Source organism: Leptidea sinapis, chromosome 22 (assembly GCF_905404315.1).
Source record: "Leptidea sinapis chromosome 22, ilLepSina1.1, whole genome shotgun sequence".
Taxonomy (NCBI): Eukaryota; Metazoa; Arthropoda; class Insecta; order Lepidoptera; family Pieridae; genus Leptidea; species Leptidea sinapis.
Window position 1 is genome coordinate 329,270 of NC_066286.1, and position 16,233 is coordinate 345,502.

The following is a 16,233-nucleotide window of genomic DNA, read 5'->3' on the forward strand; positions in this document are numbered from 1 at the left end:
TTCGTGCATGAATGAATCACAAGAGCAATGCGAGGCAGCCCGTAAAACGGATCGGCTGGCAATACGAAATCATCCAGTAAAACCTCAGAAATCAACATCTAGATAATTTTCGACGCACAAGAAGAAATTTATGTAGTACTGATTTGAATCGAGGAGCATTTCGATACGATTGCAGTACTTATTACTGTTTGAGAGTGGGAAACTACCGAATCACGACATTTTCTAGCAAACACGACATTTTCCTTTGGAAACAAACATTGTATTTTTGAGTGACTTGACTGACTTGTGTAAGGCATTGCCTTACACGAGTGTCGCCGCCACAAGCAGTGGCATTTAAGCAGTGGAATTTAATATGTCATAATATGGCGTGTTTCGGAATGGTTCCATGGGTGCTGCGTGTTTGAATAGTTTAAAACTGTAACAAAAACAACAATGTAAGTATATTTAACCAGGTGCGAACGAATTACTTATAAAAATATTTAAAGAAGCAATTATTATTGTACATTTATAGATATATATAATTATTCTTACATCACATTTCCTTGTATTAAGGATTTAGATGAAATTTCTGAAGGTAGATTTTTATGGGGCAAAATATCGATGTAAGAAGGCCTCATATTTAGGGCGTTTTTCTGAGATACTCCTTGGAGTAGAAGAACTTGTTCTAACATATACGAGTACACCGAGTAAATACACGTATTACATTTCAAAAATTATTGTATAAATATTAAACAATGTGTTCTCAAGTCATTCAAGTTTATAAATATCCGAATTGTAATCACTTTATCGAGCAAATAATTAGCATTAGAAATATATTCTTATTGTTTCACCAACGTATAAATTTTATTGTAATTATCTGAACAAATACCTGTTTGTGTCATTTCAGTGACAGTATGGTTAAGTTACTGTGTGATACAAGACGCAATAATGACAAGAATAAGACAGTTTCAAGTTACTCTGGCGTGTAAGTATTTATTAATAATTTATATTACAATTTTAATGAATCATCGACTTAGCTTTTCAATAAGCATCTAAAATTCAGGTTCTCAGGTATTCTTATTCTTTGTATGTATTGAAATAAATTTTCGCGTTAAAAGTATTTAAAAGTTTTGAGAAATCTTTAGTAGCTATTGAAAATCAGTGATCGCATATTATATGAAAATACTTTGACATAAACGATCCTTGAAAATCATAATATTGAAAAGCTATCAAGAGGTGTACATTTTTTTGGAAATATTAGATTTTATTTTCCTCGACGATGCAGTATAAAATATTATACCAATCGTCACTTAAAATTTGCGAAATATTAAACAGCTATCGAATTATACCGGAACAGACTTTGTTTTAAATAATCCTTGGTTTTCTCTTTAGTAGTCAAATCATCAGTCAGGTCTTATATCTAATATATAAAATTCTCGTGTCATGGTGTTAAACTTTGAACTCCTCCGAAACGGCTCGACTCTCATTAAATTTTGTGTGCATATTGGGTAGGTCTGAGAATCGGACAACATCTAGTTTTCATCCCCCTAAATGTTAAGGAAAACACGAAAAAAATTTTTTTTTAAATTTTTTTTGACATTTTTTTTAATTTGTTTGATTATGAGTCAGCATTAAAAAATACATACAACTGCAAATTTTCACCCATCTACGATCAACAGTTTCCTTTTGTATCGCGATTTTAATATCGGCAATACAACGTTTGCTGGGTCAGCTAGTTAATATTATAATCGTAACGTTATATATCTTAACTTGGACTAACAGATAACTTATGTCGTACATACTTCATTAGCAGTATTGTATTAACGGATTTTCTCAATTCGATTGGTTTTTTTTAAGTGTGAACACCCTTTGCAGAATGTTTTGACATAGTTTTGCCCAGTTATCATTTTATGAACATTTTTTATTAATGTGTTTTTTAACGTGGATGACGTAATTATAGTTTGTGTACGGCTTTTTTAAGAGTTTTCATTTAGGTAATTTATATATTATTGTGATTAACCCGCGTCCCGATAAGTAGTGTTAGGCTACCTGTCATTCATAGCTCATTCATTCAGTGGGAGGCTCCTTTGCACAGGAAGCCGGCTAGATTATGGGTACCACAACGCCTATTTCTGCCGTGAAGCAGTAATGTGTAAACATTACTGTGTTTCGGTCTGAGGGGCGCCGTAGCTAGTGAAATTACTGGGCAAATGAGACTAAATGAAACTAAATAGGGCGTATCAATTACCACCAGCTGAACGTCCTCGTCCCTTATCGTCATTAAAAAAATATTCATAGCTAACAAACGTTCTTCACGATCTTTCACTCTCTCACAAGAACGGGAAATAGAGTTTTGTAAAGCATTTTTCGGAGGCGATACTTTTTTCTACTCCCGTTTCTTGGGTTCTGTATTGTTTAAGGCGTGCGGCACCTTTTGTAGGCTTACCCACAGCTACTTAAAAAAATACTATTTAATATTTGACACTAAAAAGCAACGAAATGTTGTAGTTTGATGATGTTATCTAGAAAAATCCTACTGTAGTTTACAGAACAACTAATTACAGACACTAAAAAGTATAAAATAAACACTACGTTTAGAAAAACCGACTTCAAAATATAATCAGTATAAAATAACATAATAAAGATTTAATTTAATACACCTCCGATGCATATACCTGATACCTTTAATATAAATAAAATACCTACGAATATCTGTATATGCTACCTATTGATAGGTTTGAAGTCGGTGCCAAGCCAAATGTACAAATGTAATAATAGCAGGTACCTACACTCGCCACGCGTGACTATGAGCGGGATAGCTTCATCTAGAACAAAATAACCCTATCAATAGCTAGCACATAGAAATAATAGTAGATATTATTTTATTAATATTATTTAAGGTATGAATATGTAGGGGGTGTATTAAATTGAATCTTTATTAAGTTATTTTATACTTTTTAGTTTTTGAAGTTGGTTTTTTATTTGACAATGTACCATGACGTTATATTTTACGCGATTAGCTTTGTCTTGTGTGGCGACTTAGTCATATCGTAATATTTTACCAATTTTTTTAACGTCCCTATCAACAATATTTTCAGCCCAACAATCAGCAGAACTAATATAGGTAAAAACGCCCCCTTAAACAGAATTAAGAGCTCTTATAACGATATCACTGCAAAAAATGGTTATATAGATACTTTTCATTTCTTTAATTTTATTATGTTTAATTGTTCAACTTTGTTATTCTTTTCGCACTATTGTAAATGTTGTTTACACATGTAAAGACATATCGTATTGTACAATCTCTTCTGTACTTCCAAAAATTTTTATTGTATAATGATGTGTTGTTGCTGTAACTATCTAAATAAATAAATAACGTGGTTTAATACCATATATCGGGCTTAAATCAAATTTGACAGACTTTAAATTAGGGGTCTGCATTGGCAAAAAACCTCCATAAAGTAACACTATTTCCATCCCCAAATTCGGAATGCAAAGTTCTAATGACAACCTATTTTTGGTTTGATGGCATTAAAACTTTTAATACGGTTTAAGATTTTATTGATTTTATTTTGACACCTTTTAAAAAATATGTTGGTTAATTTTGCACTCTTTTTAACTCCTGCACAAAAAAAATAATATACAAGTTAAAATAAGTGTATTTGATAAAATTATATATTAAAATGTTCAATATTTTCAGGCACTCTAGGAAGCTTCTTAATGGGTCTTCTATTCGTATGGCCATCATATACTCTTAATTTGTATACATCAAAGAATACAACACTACTATCAAAACCCATGACAGAAATTGAAAGTTCTTTGTTAGGGTCGCTGCCATGTTTGGGAGGCTTGTTTGGTACTGTATTCAGCGGAATAATTATCAATAGTTTGGGGAGAAAAATAGGAGGAATAACAATTGCTATGCCATACATTGTAAGTATAGCACCAAAACTAAAAAGTTATTTTGATGAAAATGACACATGAATGTCAAAGCTATAAAATTTGCCACCACTTCGAAAAAGTTACAGTAATGAAAATACTCAAATGTTTCAACTTACTTAAATAAATCGTAAAAATAACTTCAATAATACAATGGATGCATGAAAACACAATGTAAAAAGATAATTTGAGAACATTTTAATACATTTGAAGTATATAAAGAACATTTGACGAAAAGGATCACCCAGTAACAAGTCACATCTTTGATCTCATCATAAACGATCGAGTGAAGTTCAGTTTCGTACTCGCTTTTTTTTTAAGAAAAGAAGGACCATGGATCGCACGGGGTACCTGATGTTAAGTGATCACCGTCGCTCATATTCTCTTGCAATACCAGAGGAAGACAGGAGCTTTGCCGGCCTAAAAAGAAGATGTACGCCCTTTTTTGCCCATGAATATATATATATATATTTTTTTATTCAAGTAATATTAGATATACAGTTAATCTTACATTAACCATTAATTAATTATTCAAAACAATTACAATAAAAATTGTTAATTTAATGCAATTTTGAAAATAAAGCTGAAAAATACAAAAATTAAACATAGTAGGAATAGTGCAGGAGATAGCATACAGCCTTGGGGCACTCAAGCGTTCTCAGGCTTCTAGTTCGAGCAATAACCATCGACAACGACCTGTATGCTGTGCCCAGTGAGGAAGCTGGAGGTCCAATGGCATTAACTCTCTTGAATTTTGAGGGAAACGCCTTATACCATACATGATCAAAGGTCATCGCTATATACAGTCTTACTGCCTGGTCTTCTTCTTTCGATAGCCGTCGCCCATCTATGTGTTAGATACAGCAGAAGATCGCCTGCCGTACCGACCATTGCGAAAGCCGTACTGTCGGTAGTTGAATAACTGGAGCCCTCTAAGTATACCAAGGGCTGGCGATTAATTATGCTATCCATGATTTTGGAGAGCTGAGAAGTAATAGCTATAGGCCTGTAGTTCGCCGGATACGAACTGTCTCCTTCTCTGTTCTTTATTGAGACGTTATAAAATCGAGCTCTTTTTGACGAGGTTGGTAACGAGGACATAAAGGGAATAAAGAGGACTGCCAAAAGTACTGTGCAATTTCTATACCTACTGAATCATGTCATTACCTACAATATGACCAATAGTCGTGGACAATATGACACATATACACTGTAATCAAAATATGAAAGCAAACTCTAAATAATATCTCTTGAGTTTTTAAATAAATGCAAAGAACTTTTCTCCCGATACAGTAGTAAAAAAGAAAAAAAAAATACTTCTTGCGTCATTTGATTTGTGTAGACAAGACAACCATGCACCCATTGGCTTTCTGTTATTGTCTTGCATGTCTGTCTATCAGTTCATTTTTGTAACTTTCAAATCTGAGTACAATAGCTGAACTGGTTAATATTTCAGGCATCATGGCTAATGATAGATTTGAGTTCGTCATCCATAGTCGTGCTGATTGCAAGGTTCCTTGGTGGAATTTCATGCGGGGCTACTCTTGTTCATACACCGATCTTCATTTCTGAAGTTGCTGATGAATCAGTGCGCGGACTCTTAACGAGCGGTAAGATTGTAAAAAAGTTCTTTAACGAGCATTCGATGTGATTATACTAATAGAAATCGTCACTTAAGAAAAAAGGTTCGTGGCCGGTCGATTCAGTCAGTGTAGTTTGGTTATAAGGGTAATCGTATTTTCCTTCATGGAAAAGGAGGACAAACGGGTCACCTGGTGTTAAGTGATCACCGCCGCCCACATTATCTTGCAAGACCAGAGGAATCACAGGAGAGTTGCGGGCCTTTAAGGGATATTTACGCGCCTTTTTTGAAGGTCATGTGGACCATATCGTCCCTGAAACACCGCACAAGCAGCAAATTCCACAGCTTTATAGTACGTGAAAGAAAGTTCTTGAAAATCACGATGGGTGGGGATGATATCCTAACGTTCCTCAATACTTACCTATGCGAAACATAGCTACGCCGCTACTTCACGCCGGTATTAAGTGCGAGTGTGGTAATTAACCCGGACGAGTCTGGCCCTGTATTGTTTCAAGGGTAATATTTTATGGTATAAATAGAACGCTTTTTTTTTAAATCACGAAAATTTATCAATCAATTTCATAATTTGCGTATAAAACGAATTTAAGACTAATTTGTATTCCACAAAATGGTGATTTTTTTTTCAGCTACCAGCTTCTTCTACTGTTTTGGAGTACTAATATCATTCATTATCGGATGGGTACTCACATTCAGATATGTTGTATGGACTAACATTCTCATTTGTATATTATACGTGGCCTTGTTATTGTCAATCATGGAGAGCCCTGTGTTCTTATTAAAGAAGCGAGGACCACAGGTAAGTTATATTAAGTATTAAAAATATTAGTACAGTCAAATCACTACAGATATTTTGACTGGATAAACATCTTCAAACACACACTTTCAAGTCCATCTTAAAACTTCAACACATTAGCGCTGCGTAGAAATGTCGCTTTTACCCCACTGCGCCATAACCCTATGTTCTTCGAGATTATGTAGATATGTATAATTGTTTGGCATGCTCAATGGCCAAAACAGCTCAATGGATTTCAGCTTGAGAGGTGTCGTTGAATTTACTATGAGAGCGACGCTGGGTATGTCAAAAAACAAAGTGTGTGTGTGCTTATGTATGCACGCAAGAAGTTGTACTTCTTTGGCCTAACAAAACAAAAATTTATTCTTAATGCTCGTATAATCTAATGTATGAAATTGTCGTGTCCCGGTATTTGTTACCGAACTCCTGCGAAACGGCTTAACCGATTTGTATGAAATTTTGTGTGCATATTGCACCTGACAGTTGCGATGTCGAGTAGGTCTGAGAATCAGCCAACATCTATTTTCATACCCCTAAATGATAAGGAGACCCACTTAAACAATACATACAACGTCAAATTTTGACCTATCTACCTGCACTTTTCCCGGGGCGTTAAAAGAATAGGGGGGTCCCAGGCCCATGGGTGTCGTAAGAGGCGACTAAGGGCTTTTTAGAAGTGGGAGAGTCACGCTGCCGTCTTATGACGTCAGCACAATCGGGCCAGACTCGTCCGGGTTAATTACCACACTCGCAAAGCATACTGGCGTGAAGTAGCGGCCTAGTGCCGCTATGTTTCGCATAGGTTAGTGTCGAGGACCGGTGGCCATCCCTTACCCCCCCCCCCCCCCCCCCCAACAAAATATGAGAGCGATCCATAAAGAGATATTACCCCACGGCACCCCGCTCCACACTCAACGTGGACTTTTGCAATATCAGGGGAATTCACTACAATTTAAACGCCGTCCACCACCACCTTGAGACGGCGCAGCCGGCCTTGTGTTTCCTTACTGAGACGCAGATATCTCGACCTAGCGATACGTCATATTTAACGTACCCCGGGTACAAAATTGAGCACAATTTATTGCCTCATGCCGGGGTATGAGTGTACGTTAGGAAGGATATCTGCTGTCGCCGTCTCGGCAATTTTGAGGGTAGGGACCTGTCCACTCTCTGGCTCCGCGTAGATTTAGAGGACCGCGTGTGTCTACAGGTCCCATAGTGGTAACGCAGAAACCGATCATCTCATGGGCTGCGTTCAAGCGGCAATTGACGACGTACTTGCACAGATCTCCTCCGCTGAAATCGTAGTCTTGGGTGATTTAAACGGGCACGATGCCGAATGGCTTGGATCACGTACCACAGACTACGCAGGGCGATCTGTGCATAATTTTGCATTGGCGTATGGTCTGTCCCAATTGGTTGAGTCGCCAACGTGGCTCCCGGATGTGGATAGCCACATGCCGTCCTTATTGGATCTTCTGCTGACTACACATCCCGATGGTTACCAGGTCTTTGTCGACGCCCCTCTCGGAACGTCCGACCATTGTCTGGTCAGGAGTGTAGTGCCTATCCGACGCCAACGTCGCAGACCACCAGCGACCCGCCGCGTTTGGCACTACAAGTCAGCAGATTGGGATAGAATGCGTTCCTTTTTTGCATCCTACCCTTGGGGCAGGGTTTGTTTCCCTTCGGATGATCCTAGTGCCTGCGCCGTTGCAGTAGCCGATGTGATACTACAGGGTATGGATATTTTTATACCAAACTCTGTAGTACCCATCGGTGGCAGATCACAGCCCTGGTTCGATGCGTCTGTTAAAGCAGCATCTGACTGCAAAAAACAGGTGTATCGAAATTGGGTTGCGGCGCTGGGCACAAAGGATCCGAACTGCACAGTTCTTAAGAGGAAATACAACCGTGCCTCCAGATTTTTTAAGCGGCAAATCGCCCGTGCAAAGTCAGAACACGTCGTCAAAATCGACGAGCAGCTTTCCAGTTACCCGACCGGAACACGCAAGTTCTGGTCGTTGTCGAAAGCTGCTCTTGGTAACTTCAGCCAGCCGTCCATTCCGCCGTTGCACATGAGGAATGACACCCTGGCCCATACGGCAAAAGAGAAAGCCGATCTCTTGTGCACTCTTTTCGCCTCCAACTCGACTCTTGACGACAACGGAAAAACACCGCCGACCATCCCGTGGTGTCAAAGCTCTATGCCTGAAGTACAGTTCAGACAGAAAACTGTTAGGCGAGCTCTGTTTTCGTTGGACGTCAGAAAGTCGAGCGGGCCGGATGGCATTCCTCCAATCGTGCTTAGAACGTGTGCCCCTGAGTTGACGCCGGTGCTAACGCGTTTATTCCGGCACTCTTATTCTAAAGGCGTAGTCCCTGACTCATGGAAGTCAGCCCTTGTCCATCCGATCCAAAAAAAAGGAGACAGTTCGGATCCGGCAAACTACAGGCCTATTCCTATTACCTCTCTGCTCTCCAAAATCATGGAGAGCATAATTAGTGGTCTGGCGCACCCCAGTATCAGCTCGATCCATTTGACCAGGTGCAACGCAGAGCAGCTCGAATTGTCGGGGACCCAGTGCTCTGTGAACGGCTGGATCACTTGGCGTTGCGTAGAGACGTCGCTTCATTGTGTGTCTTCTACCGCATTTATCACGGGGAGTGTTCCGAAGAGCTGTTTAACCTGATTCCTGCCGCCGAATTCCACCTTCGCACGACACGCCACAAGTTAGGATATCATCCTCACCATCTGGATGTGTGGCGGTCCTCCACAGTGCGGTTTTCAAGGAGCTTTCTTCCACGTACTACAAAGCTGTGGAATGAGCTTCCTTGTGCGGTGCTTCAGGGACGATACGACATGGGTACCTTCAAAAAAAGCGCGTACACCTTCCTTAAAGGCCGGCAACGCTCCTGTGATTCCTCCGGTGTTGCAAGAGATTGTGGGCGGCGGTGATCACTTAACAACAGGTGACCCATACGCTCGTTTGTCCTCCTATTCCATAAAAAAAAAAAAAAAAAATAAACACCTATTTTTGTATCGCGACTTTTATATTATTCTGTTGCATCCACAGATCCGCAATAGAGTTGCAAGAAGGCGATCGAATACAATAATTGTAGTATGATAAATTTTATGTATGATCTACGATATATTTGGTCGAGAATCGGTCGTCATCTATTTTTATACCTCTAAAATTTCAATAGTTGATATTTTTTTAATTACTATATATAGCAATACAACGTTTGCTGGGGCAGCTAGTATTATTTAAATATATATTTACTGTTATTAGAACCGATGAAGTAAATCCTATTTATGTTGTGTTCGTGTCTCTTCAGGCAGCTCGGGAATCAATAGCCTATTACAAAGGCTTGTCTTTCGAGTCTCAGGAAGTCTCAGATGCACTTGCGAGGCTTAAACAAGAAATAATGCCTGCTGTTCCACTTACTACAATAGGTGGTAAGTAATTATCAGCATAACGAAATTTTATCAATTTTGACTAGCCAAAATCCTCGCCTAGTATCGGAATTCAGAGTCTCGAAATCTCGAGCGATTGCCAATTCCGTGGCCACCTGGAGGGCAAAGCCAAATTGGCTTCGAAGAAACTGGGCGTCATTAATAGAGCACGGCAATACTTCAAGCCGGCCCACATTCTAGCGCTCTACAAAGCGCAGGTCCGGCCACACATGAAGTATTGCTGTCATCTCTGGTCTGGCGCACCCTAGTATCAGCTCGAACCATTTGACTGCGTGCAACGTAGAGCAGCTGGAATTGTCGGGGACCCAGTGCTCTGTGAACGGCTGGATCACTTGGCGTTGCGTAGAGATGTCGCTTCATTGTGTGTCTTCTACCGCATTTATCACGGGGAGTGTTCCGAAGAGCTGTTTTACATGATACCTGCCGCCAAATTCCACCTTCGCACAACACGCCACAAGTTAGGATATCATCCCCACCATCTGGATGTGTGGTGGTCCTCCACAGTGCGGTTTTCAAGGATCTTTCTTCCACGTACTACAAAGCTGTGGAATGAGCTTCCTTGTGCGGTGTTTCCGGGACGATACGACATGGGTACCTTCAAAAAAAGCGCTTTCACCTTCCATAAAGGCCTCCTCTCCTCGAGGCGGTGATTACTTAACACCAGGTGACCCGTACGGTAGTTTGTCCTCCTTTTTTCATAAAAAAAATCTACTTAAATAAATATAAATATTACACACAAACACACTCACGCCTTGGTCCCGTCGGGGTAGGCAGAGACAATAGAAAGCCACTTGCTTCTATCCTTACAAATCTCACGCGCTTCATCTACATTCATTACGCTTGTCACGCATGCTCGCCGGTTGCGGGTGCTTCGGACCTTTCCTTTTCTCAAAAGGTCGACGAATGTACTTGCCCACACACACTTGCTTTATATATTTGATAAGTCATTCTTTCTTCACTCATTCGCACCACTTGTCCAAGCCATTTCAGCATTCTTTTCTCAGTCCTTGTCACAACATCTTCTTTCAGACCACAGCGCGCTCGTATTACCGTATTCTGAATTCTATCAATCGGTCTCCACCCACACATACTACGCAGTAATCTCATCTCAACTCCATTAATTCTGCTTTTATGCTTCTTCTGCCATATAAATAATATAATTATAATTATTATTTGACAATTTGTCTCTATTCAATAAACACTTCATGGATCAGAAAAATGTATTATGTAGATTCGCTTGTGACTTATTTTATGAAAAGCACTTTACGTCTGTAAGTTCTTTTTCTTCTTAATTGTAGTTATTTTTATGCTAAGTTTGATCTTTTTCTCTTCACCGTTAAATGTCTTACGTATTTCTTGATAGTTTGTAACTCTCTCACTTGAATGATTAGAGATATTCTATGAAACTATGTTTAATTCGAAGTATGTTTTAGGGTTAAACTCTTTGTGGTGTAAATACATTGTAACTGTCAATTTAAGAAATTTTAAGTAACCCGTGTGAAAGAAATAAAAAAGAAAACGACTTATAGATAATTATAATTAAATAAAGCAATATTTAAGCTACTGATGAACCGGAAAAAGAAACACTCAATGAAGATATGGGGATAGAGCAGAAGAAAATGCCCCCATACAAAATACTTTGTAAGTACCATTTTCATTAGCATAAGGTATCCATACATTGAGGTATCCATACAACTGATTCTATACATACTTTTGAGGAAAAGTGACATGACGAGCGAAACGTTTACTTAATAGTAGGTGTCCTGCCTATTACCGTCATCATCATCCGACTGAAGACGTCCATTGCCTGGACAAAGCCCCCCCCCCAGTTTCCACGACGATTGGTCCTGCGCTGCCCTCATCCAACGTATTCCGGTGATCTTGACCAGATCGTCTGTCCATCTTGGGTTGCCTACCTAGTAAATATCATATAATATAACACCTATTAGTTACCTACCTACTACCTACCTGCCTATCTCAGGAGTCTTAGTTGAATAATAATTCAGAGCGGCCGATCTGTACGTTGTCGAAAAGCAATAATGCTACAAATGGGATTGTTTGTCGTTGAAATAAAAATTTAAATCTTCTGGGGAATAAATTATATAAGGTTTATTATACCGCATTCCGCGATCTTCTCAGGAAAGGACTCGACAGAAGACACAAGTTTCTTCTTGTAATTGTGGATGATAGACTTGCTATAAGGCTTTCCATAACAATGCATGTTGGATGCATTCAATATATCATTGAACGTTCTCTGCATAAGCAAAGAATATATATTAGTACAACTAATTGGCTACCAATTACTGGGTGGATTACTGTGTAGAGGCCGCCGCGCGTACGATACCTACACGGGGAGTGGAATAAGACAAAAGACCGTAGGAGAAAGCACAGAACCTTGTGGGTGCCCTAGCGTTGACAGACTTTTGAGTTCGAGTATTATTCGTCGATAAAAATCTATATGCCCGTGACGAAACTTTAAAATAATGAAAAAAATTCTTGTTCTATTTTTATACTTTATGGAATATAAGTAATTGCTGTGCAACCTAGGTGGAAACCGTACTGGCAGTCGTTGATCAACTGGTGCTATAGGTATTCCAAGAGTTGCCAGCTCATAATCATGGGTTCCATAACTTTGGAGAAAATTGAGGTCATGGCAATGGGGCGGCAGTTTGACGGATCCGAGCGTACATTCTTAGCGTACGTTCTTAGGCATTATGTGCACTAAGGCTTCTTTAATTTAGAGACCAAGCCTGATGAGCTCCTGCTCATTGGAATCATCAGTTGGAAAGATATCCAGTCTCCGACAAAGTTAATTCATATTTTGACTTAAGTGGCTCCTACCTGGTCCATTTGTAAATATTGGCCATTGTAAGACCCAGAAAAACGGGTTGATACATAGTGGAAGTGTGACTCCATATGACCCGAAGAGTAAAACATCTGATAATCTGACATCTGATATATTTGAGAGCGGTATTTATATCTACAAAACAGTTAATTCACTTACCGGAAGATTACATCTATGTAGTTCTTCAGTAGGACATCCATCCCAAATCGTAGCTAACTACGAGAATTTCAATGTGTCAACTTATCCTAAAATCATGGCCAACAGTATTGCATAAGGTGGTTTACAATTCAAGATAAACTTTATACTTTTCAATGCATGCACTTTTCAAAGAAATTAAAGAAACTCTGTTCCTTCTGAGAATAGCCGGAGACCCGTAATTATTACACAGTTACTTATTAATACAGAAATTCCAATTTATAATCTTGCAGCACTGACCCAAAAATTACGTTCCCAAAAGGATCACGCGTCGAAAAAAATACAAAAGAAGCATAAACGATTAATTACTGACAACACACAAAAGCTTATTAAGCTCTTTAATTTAGATTTGTTCTTTTTAGTTTTGTCACCAGCGCCTAGACGAGGATTTATAATTGTTGCGTTAACAGTCGCATTGAAGGTAAATATCAGCTGACCGATGATATTATTATAATTGAATCCATCAATGTGATAAAATAATTCTATATTATTTATAATTTCATACAAAAAAAATACTATAAAGTATACATTTACTACGTGACATCAAAACATACCGCCTTAACGTAATGTTCAGATGAGACAGCTAACTTGAGTAGCAGTGCCGTATTTAAGCACGCTTCCATAACCATTGTACTTAAATATTGTTATTCTAGTATTAAAAGTATTATGTTAAGTATATGAAAAAATGTAAATATCTATATTTAAAATTCTTGTATTTAAAGTATTAAGTTAATTTTATAAAACTATGTAAATGTCTATATTTAAAGAGACTCATTCCTGCAGTCAAACTGTCAGAGCAGTTTTGCAGGGTTTTGTTAACATTTGAATGTTATCATTTAATAAATAAATAATAATAATAAAAAATTCGTGCTCTTCTTAACAAATTTAAGCATATAAATAATATACGACAATTTCTTAACTTGACTTACAATAAGTAAGTAAGTAAGATATTTATTTGTTGACATATGTAATACATTATGGATGATTTAAATACATTTTAGCTCTCCAAGTCGTGCCCGTTATTGAGCATACAAATATTTGACATATAGATATTATAATCAAATCATAATAATTATCATAAAACAAAATTGATTACATCATTAAATAAAGTTAAATTAAATAATTTGCATCATGAAGTTAAAAATAAGAGCAACCATAATATCAATATTAAGAAAATATTTTATAAATGTCATAGATACATTAAAAATTATGTGAAAAATACGTAGTTACTAAAACATATTTGTCAATATTACTTCAAAGTCATATTCTATTAAAAATTCACTGATCTTATAATATTATGTATGCGCTAAGTATATTTTAAGTTTATGTTTAAATTCCTTTTTAGGGCAGTTTCTCACCTGCTTTGGTAATACATTGTAAATTTGTTGTGCCATGCAGATTATACTTGAGGGTTTTTTGTTACAATTTGTTTTTGTTTACAATCAAAATAAATAGATAATTAATTATCTTATCGTATTATTTACAGCTCTTGATGGGAATGGTAGTAGTGCAAGTTTACGCAAAAAGCATCTTCGCTCAAGCAGCCCCAAACCTGTCGTCTCATCTATGCTCGGTACTGTTTGCTCTTGTCCTATTAAGTGGATCCCTGTTTTGTGCGTTGTTCTCCGATAGATTCGGTCGGAAGGTAAGTTTTTAGTTCTTTTATTTTAGTAACCCGTATTTTAGTTTCTAGTATATACTTCCTAAGATATTACAAAATTTATTTCCCCAAAATATTGTTTAAAGCTTATGAAGCTAAAAATGTATTTACGACCTGCAGACTGACAGTTTCTTTTTCTTCAGCCACTGCTCATCACATCATCAGCTATTGTAGCTCTGTGTTTATTGTGTATGGGCGTTATAATTCACACAAATCTGGTCCCAGCCATACTCACAGCTGTGCTGATGCTGATATTCTGTTTCGCATTCATGATGGGAGCAGGAAGTGTGCCATATGTTCTGTTAGCCGAACTTTTCATGTCTGATGTAAGTTATTGTTATTTTTTTAATGTTGTACTTCAGTCTGTAGATCTATTGTGCAATTGATATTTGCCCTAACCCAAGTCCTCTAATATTGTCCTCTTTTGTGGAGGGTTTGGACTCCTACAAACCCTAGTTAATAGGTGAAAGGAAAACTAGAAGGTGTTATGAGAGATAAGAGCAGAGTATTCATAACCTTAAATGGATTATCGTTAAGTTTTCGTGGGTGGGTTATGGCTAATCATTAGGAGTTTAAGGATCCTGCTTTCCAGTTAGAATTGGCACCAGAATGGCGGAATGTGCTCAGTATATATAAGACTCTTGTCGTAGAAATTGCTTACTACCCACTATTTTCATCAGGCTTCACAATTCATATTAAATTTGTAGGTAGGTTCCAATATCACTATGCCACGAAGCCAATTAGCTTTGACCACTTAAGAGATATCCTATGTGATATTTGTAAATAATTAAATTGAGCTGTTGATCACAACAACCATCAATCTGCGATCATGGCACTAACAACGGTGTCAGAATAGTGGGAGTTTATGAAAAGACCATTTTATGCACAGAGGTAAGTGGGGTAACACTAAGGGTGCATATTTCAGAAGACATCTTTAGCGAGGTTTTTTATCTATTATGCACAGTTCTGTAGACAGTGACAACCGTATACTTCCGTAATACAAATTTTAGTGTAATAGATACTCATTTGCTTTTGTTCAGTAATATGCATGTTCTTATATTATTTTTCCAGGTTCAAAGTTTGGCGTCTATGATTCTCATGAATGTGATGTGGATTGTTGACTTTTTCATAGTTGGAATATTTCCCTACATGATCAAAATGTTCGGCATTCATGGATCCTTTTACATCTTCGCTTTGTTTGGGGTAATCAACGTACTGGTTGGTATATTCCTAGTGCCAGAAACTAAGGGTATCTCGAAAGAAGAAATTCAAAAACGACTAGTAGGAAGGCAGAAGAAATAAGAATAACTTTGTTTCGTAATCATGAGATTTAGGATTTTAAGTTAATTAGCTTTGTTTATGATGGCCTGGATGGATGATGTGCTGGATAGAAACTACGAATTAATTTTATTATTTTATAATGTTATAAATAAAAGACAAATACAGATAAATTTATTATTTAATTCCTTACAAACTGCTGCCCGAGTTGTCGTTCGCGTGGACACTATAAAGCAGTAAGAATATATATGCCTGTATGCTTCGATCAACAATAGCAACTAGATATCAGGTGGGCGCGAAAAATACGTCTTGTTAAATAACAGCGCACTTGAGGCATGAGCTCTTATTTTGTTTAGTTTGCTTGAAACACAGCAAATGCAAACACGTCTCACAATGCCGCAGTGTGTATTCAAAAGTTGCAAAAACAATTCCCGAAATAGCAATTTAACAGCCAGAGTATCTT

At 37.7% G+C, this 16,233-nt stretch overlaps 1 protein-coding gene across 1 annotated transcript; it reads left to right on the top strand.

Annotated features, from left to right (window-relative positions):
- The first annotated feature begins 901 nt into the window (after positions 1 to 901).
- Positions 902 to 15,943, top strand: LOC126970930 (facilitated trehalose transporter Tret1-like). Its single transcript, XM_050817066.1, has 8 exons — positions 902 to 964; positions 3,680 to 3,912; positions 5,375 to 5,528; positions 11,353 to 11,433; positions 13,195 to 13,253; positions 14,319 to 14,477; positions 14,636 to 14,818; positions 15,564 to 15,943. Exons 1-8 carry the CDS (start codon positions 928 to 930, stop codon positions 15,792 to 15,794), a joined length of 1,137 nt encoding a protein of 378 aa, XP_050673023.1. The 5' UTR covers positions 902 to 927; the 3' UTR covers positions 15,795 to 15,943.
- The last annotated feature ends 290 nt before the right edge of the window (positions 15,944 to 16,233 follow it).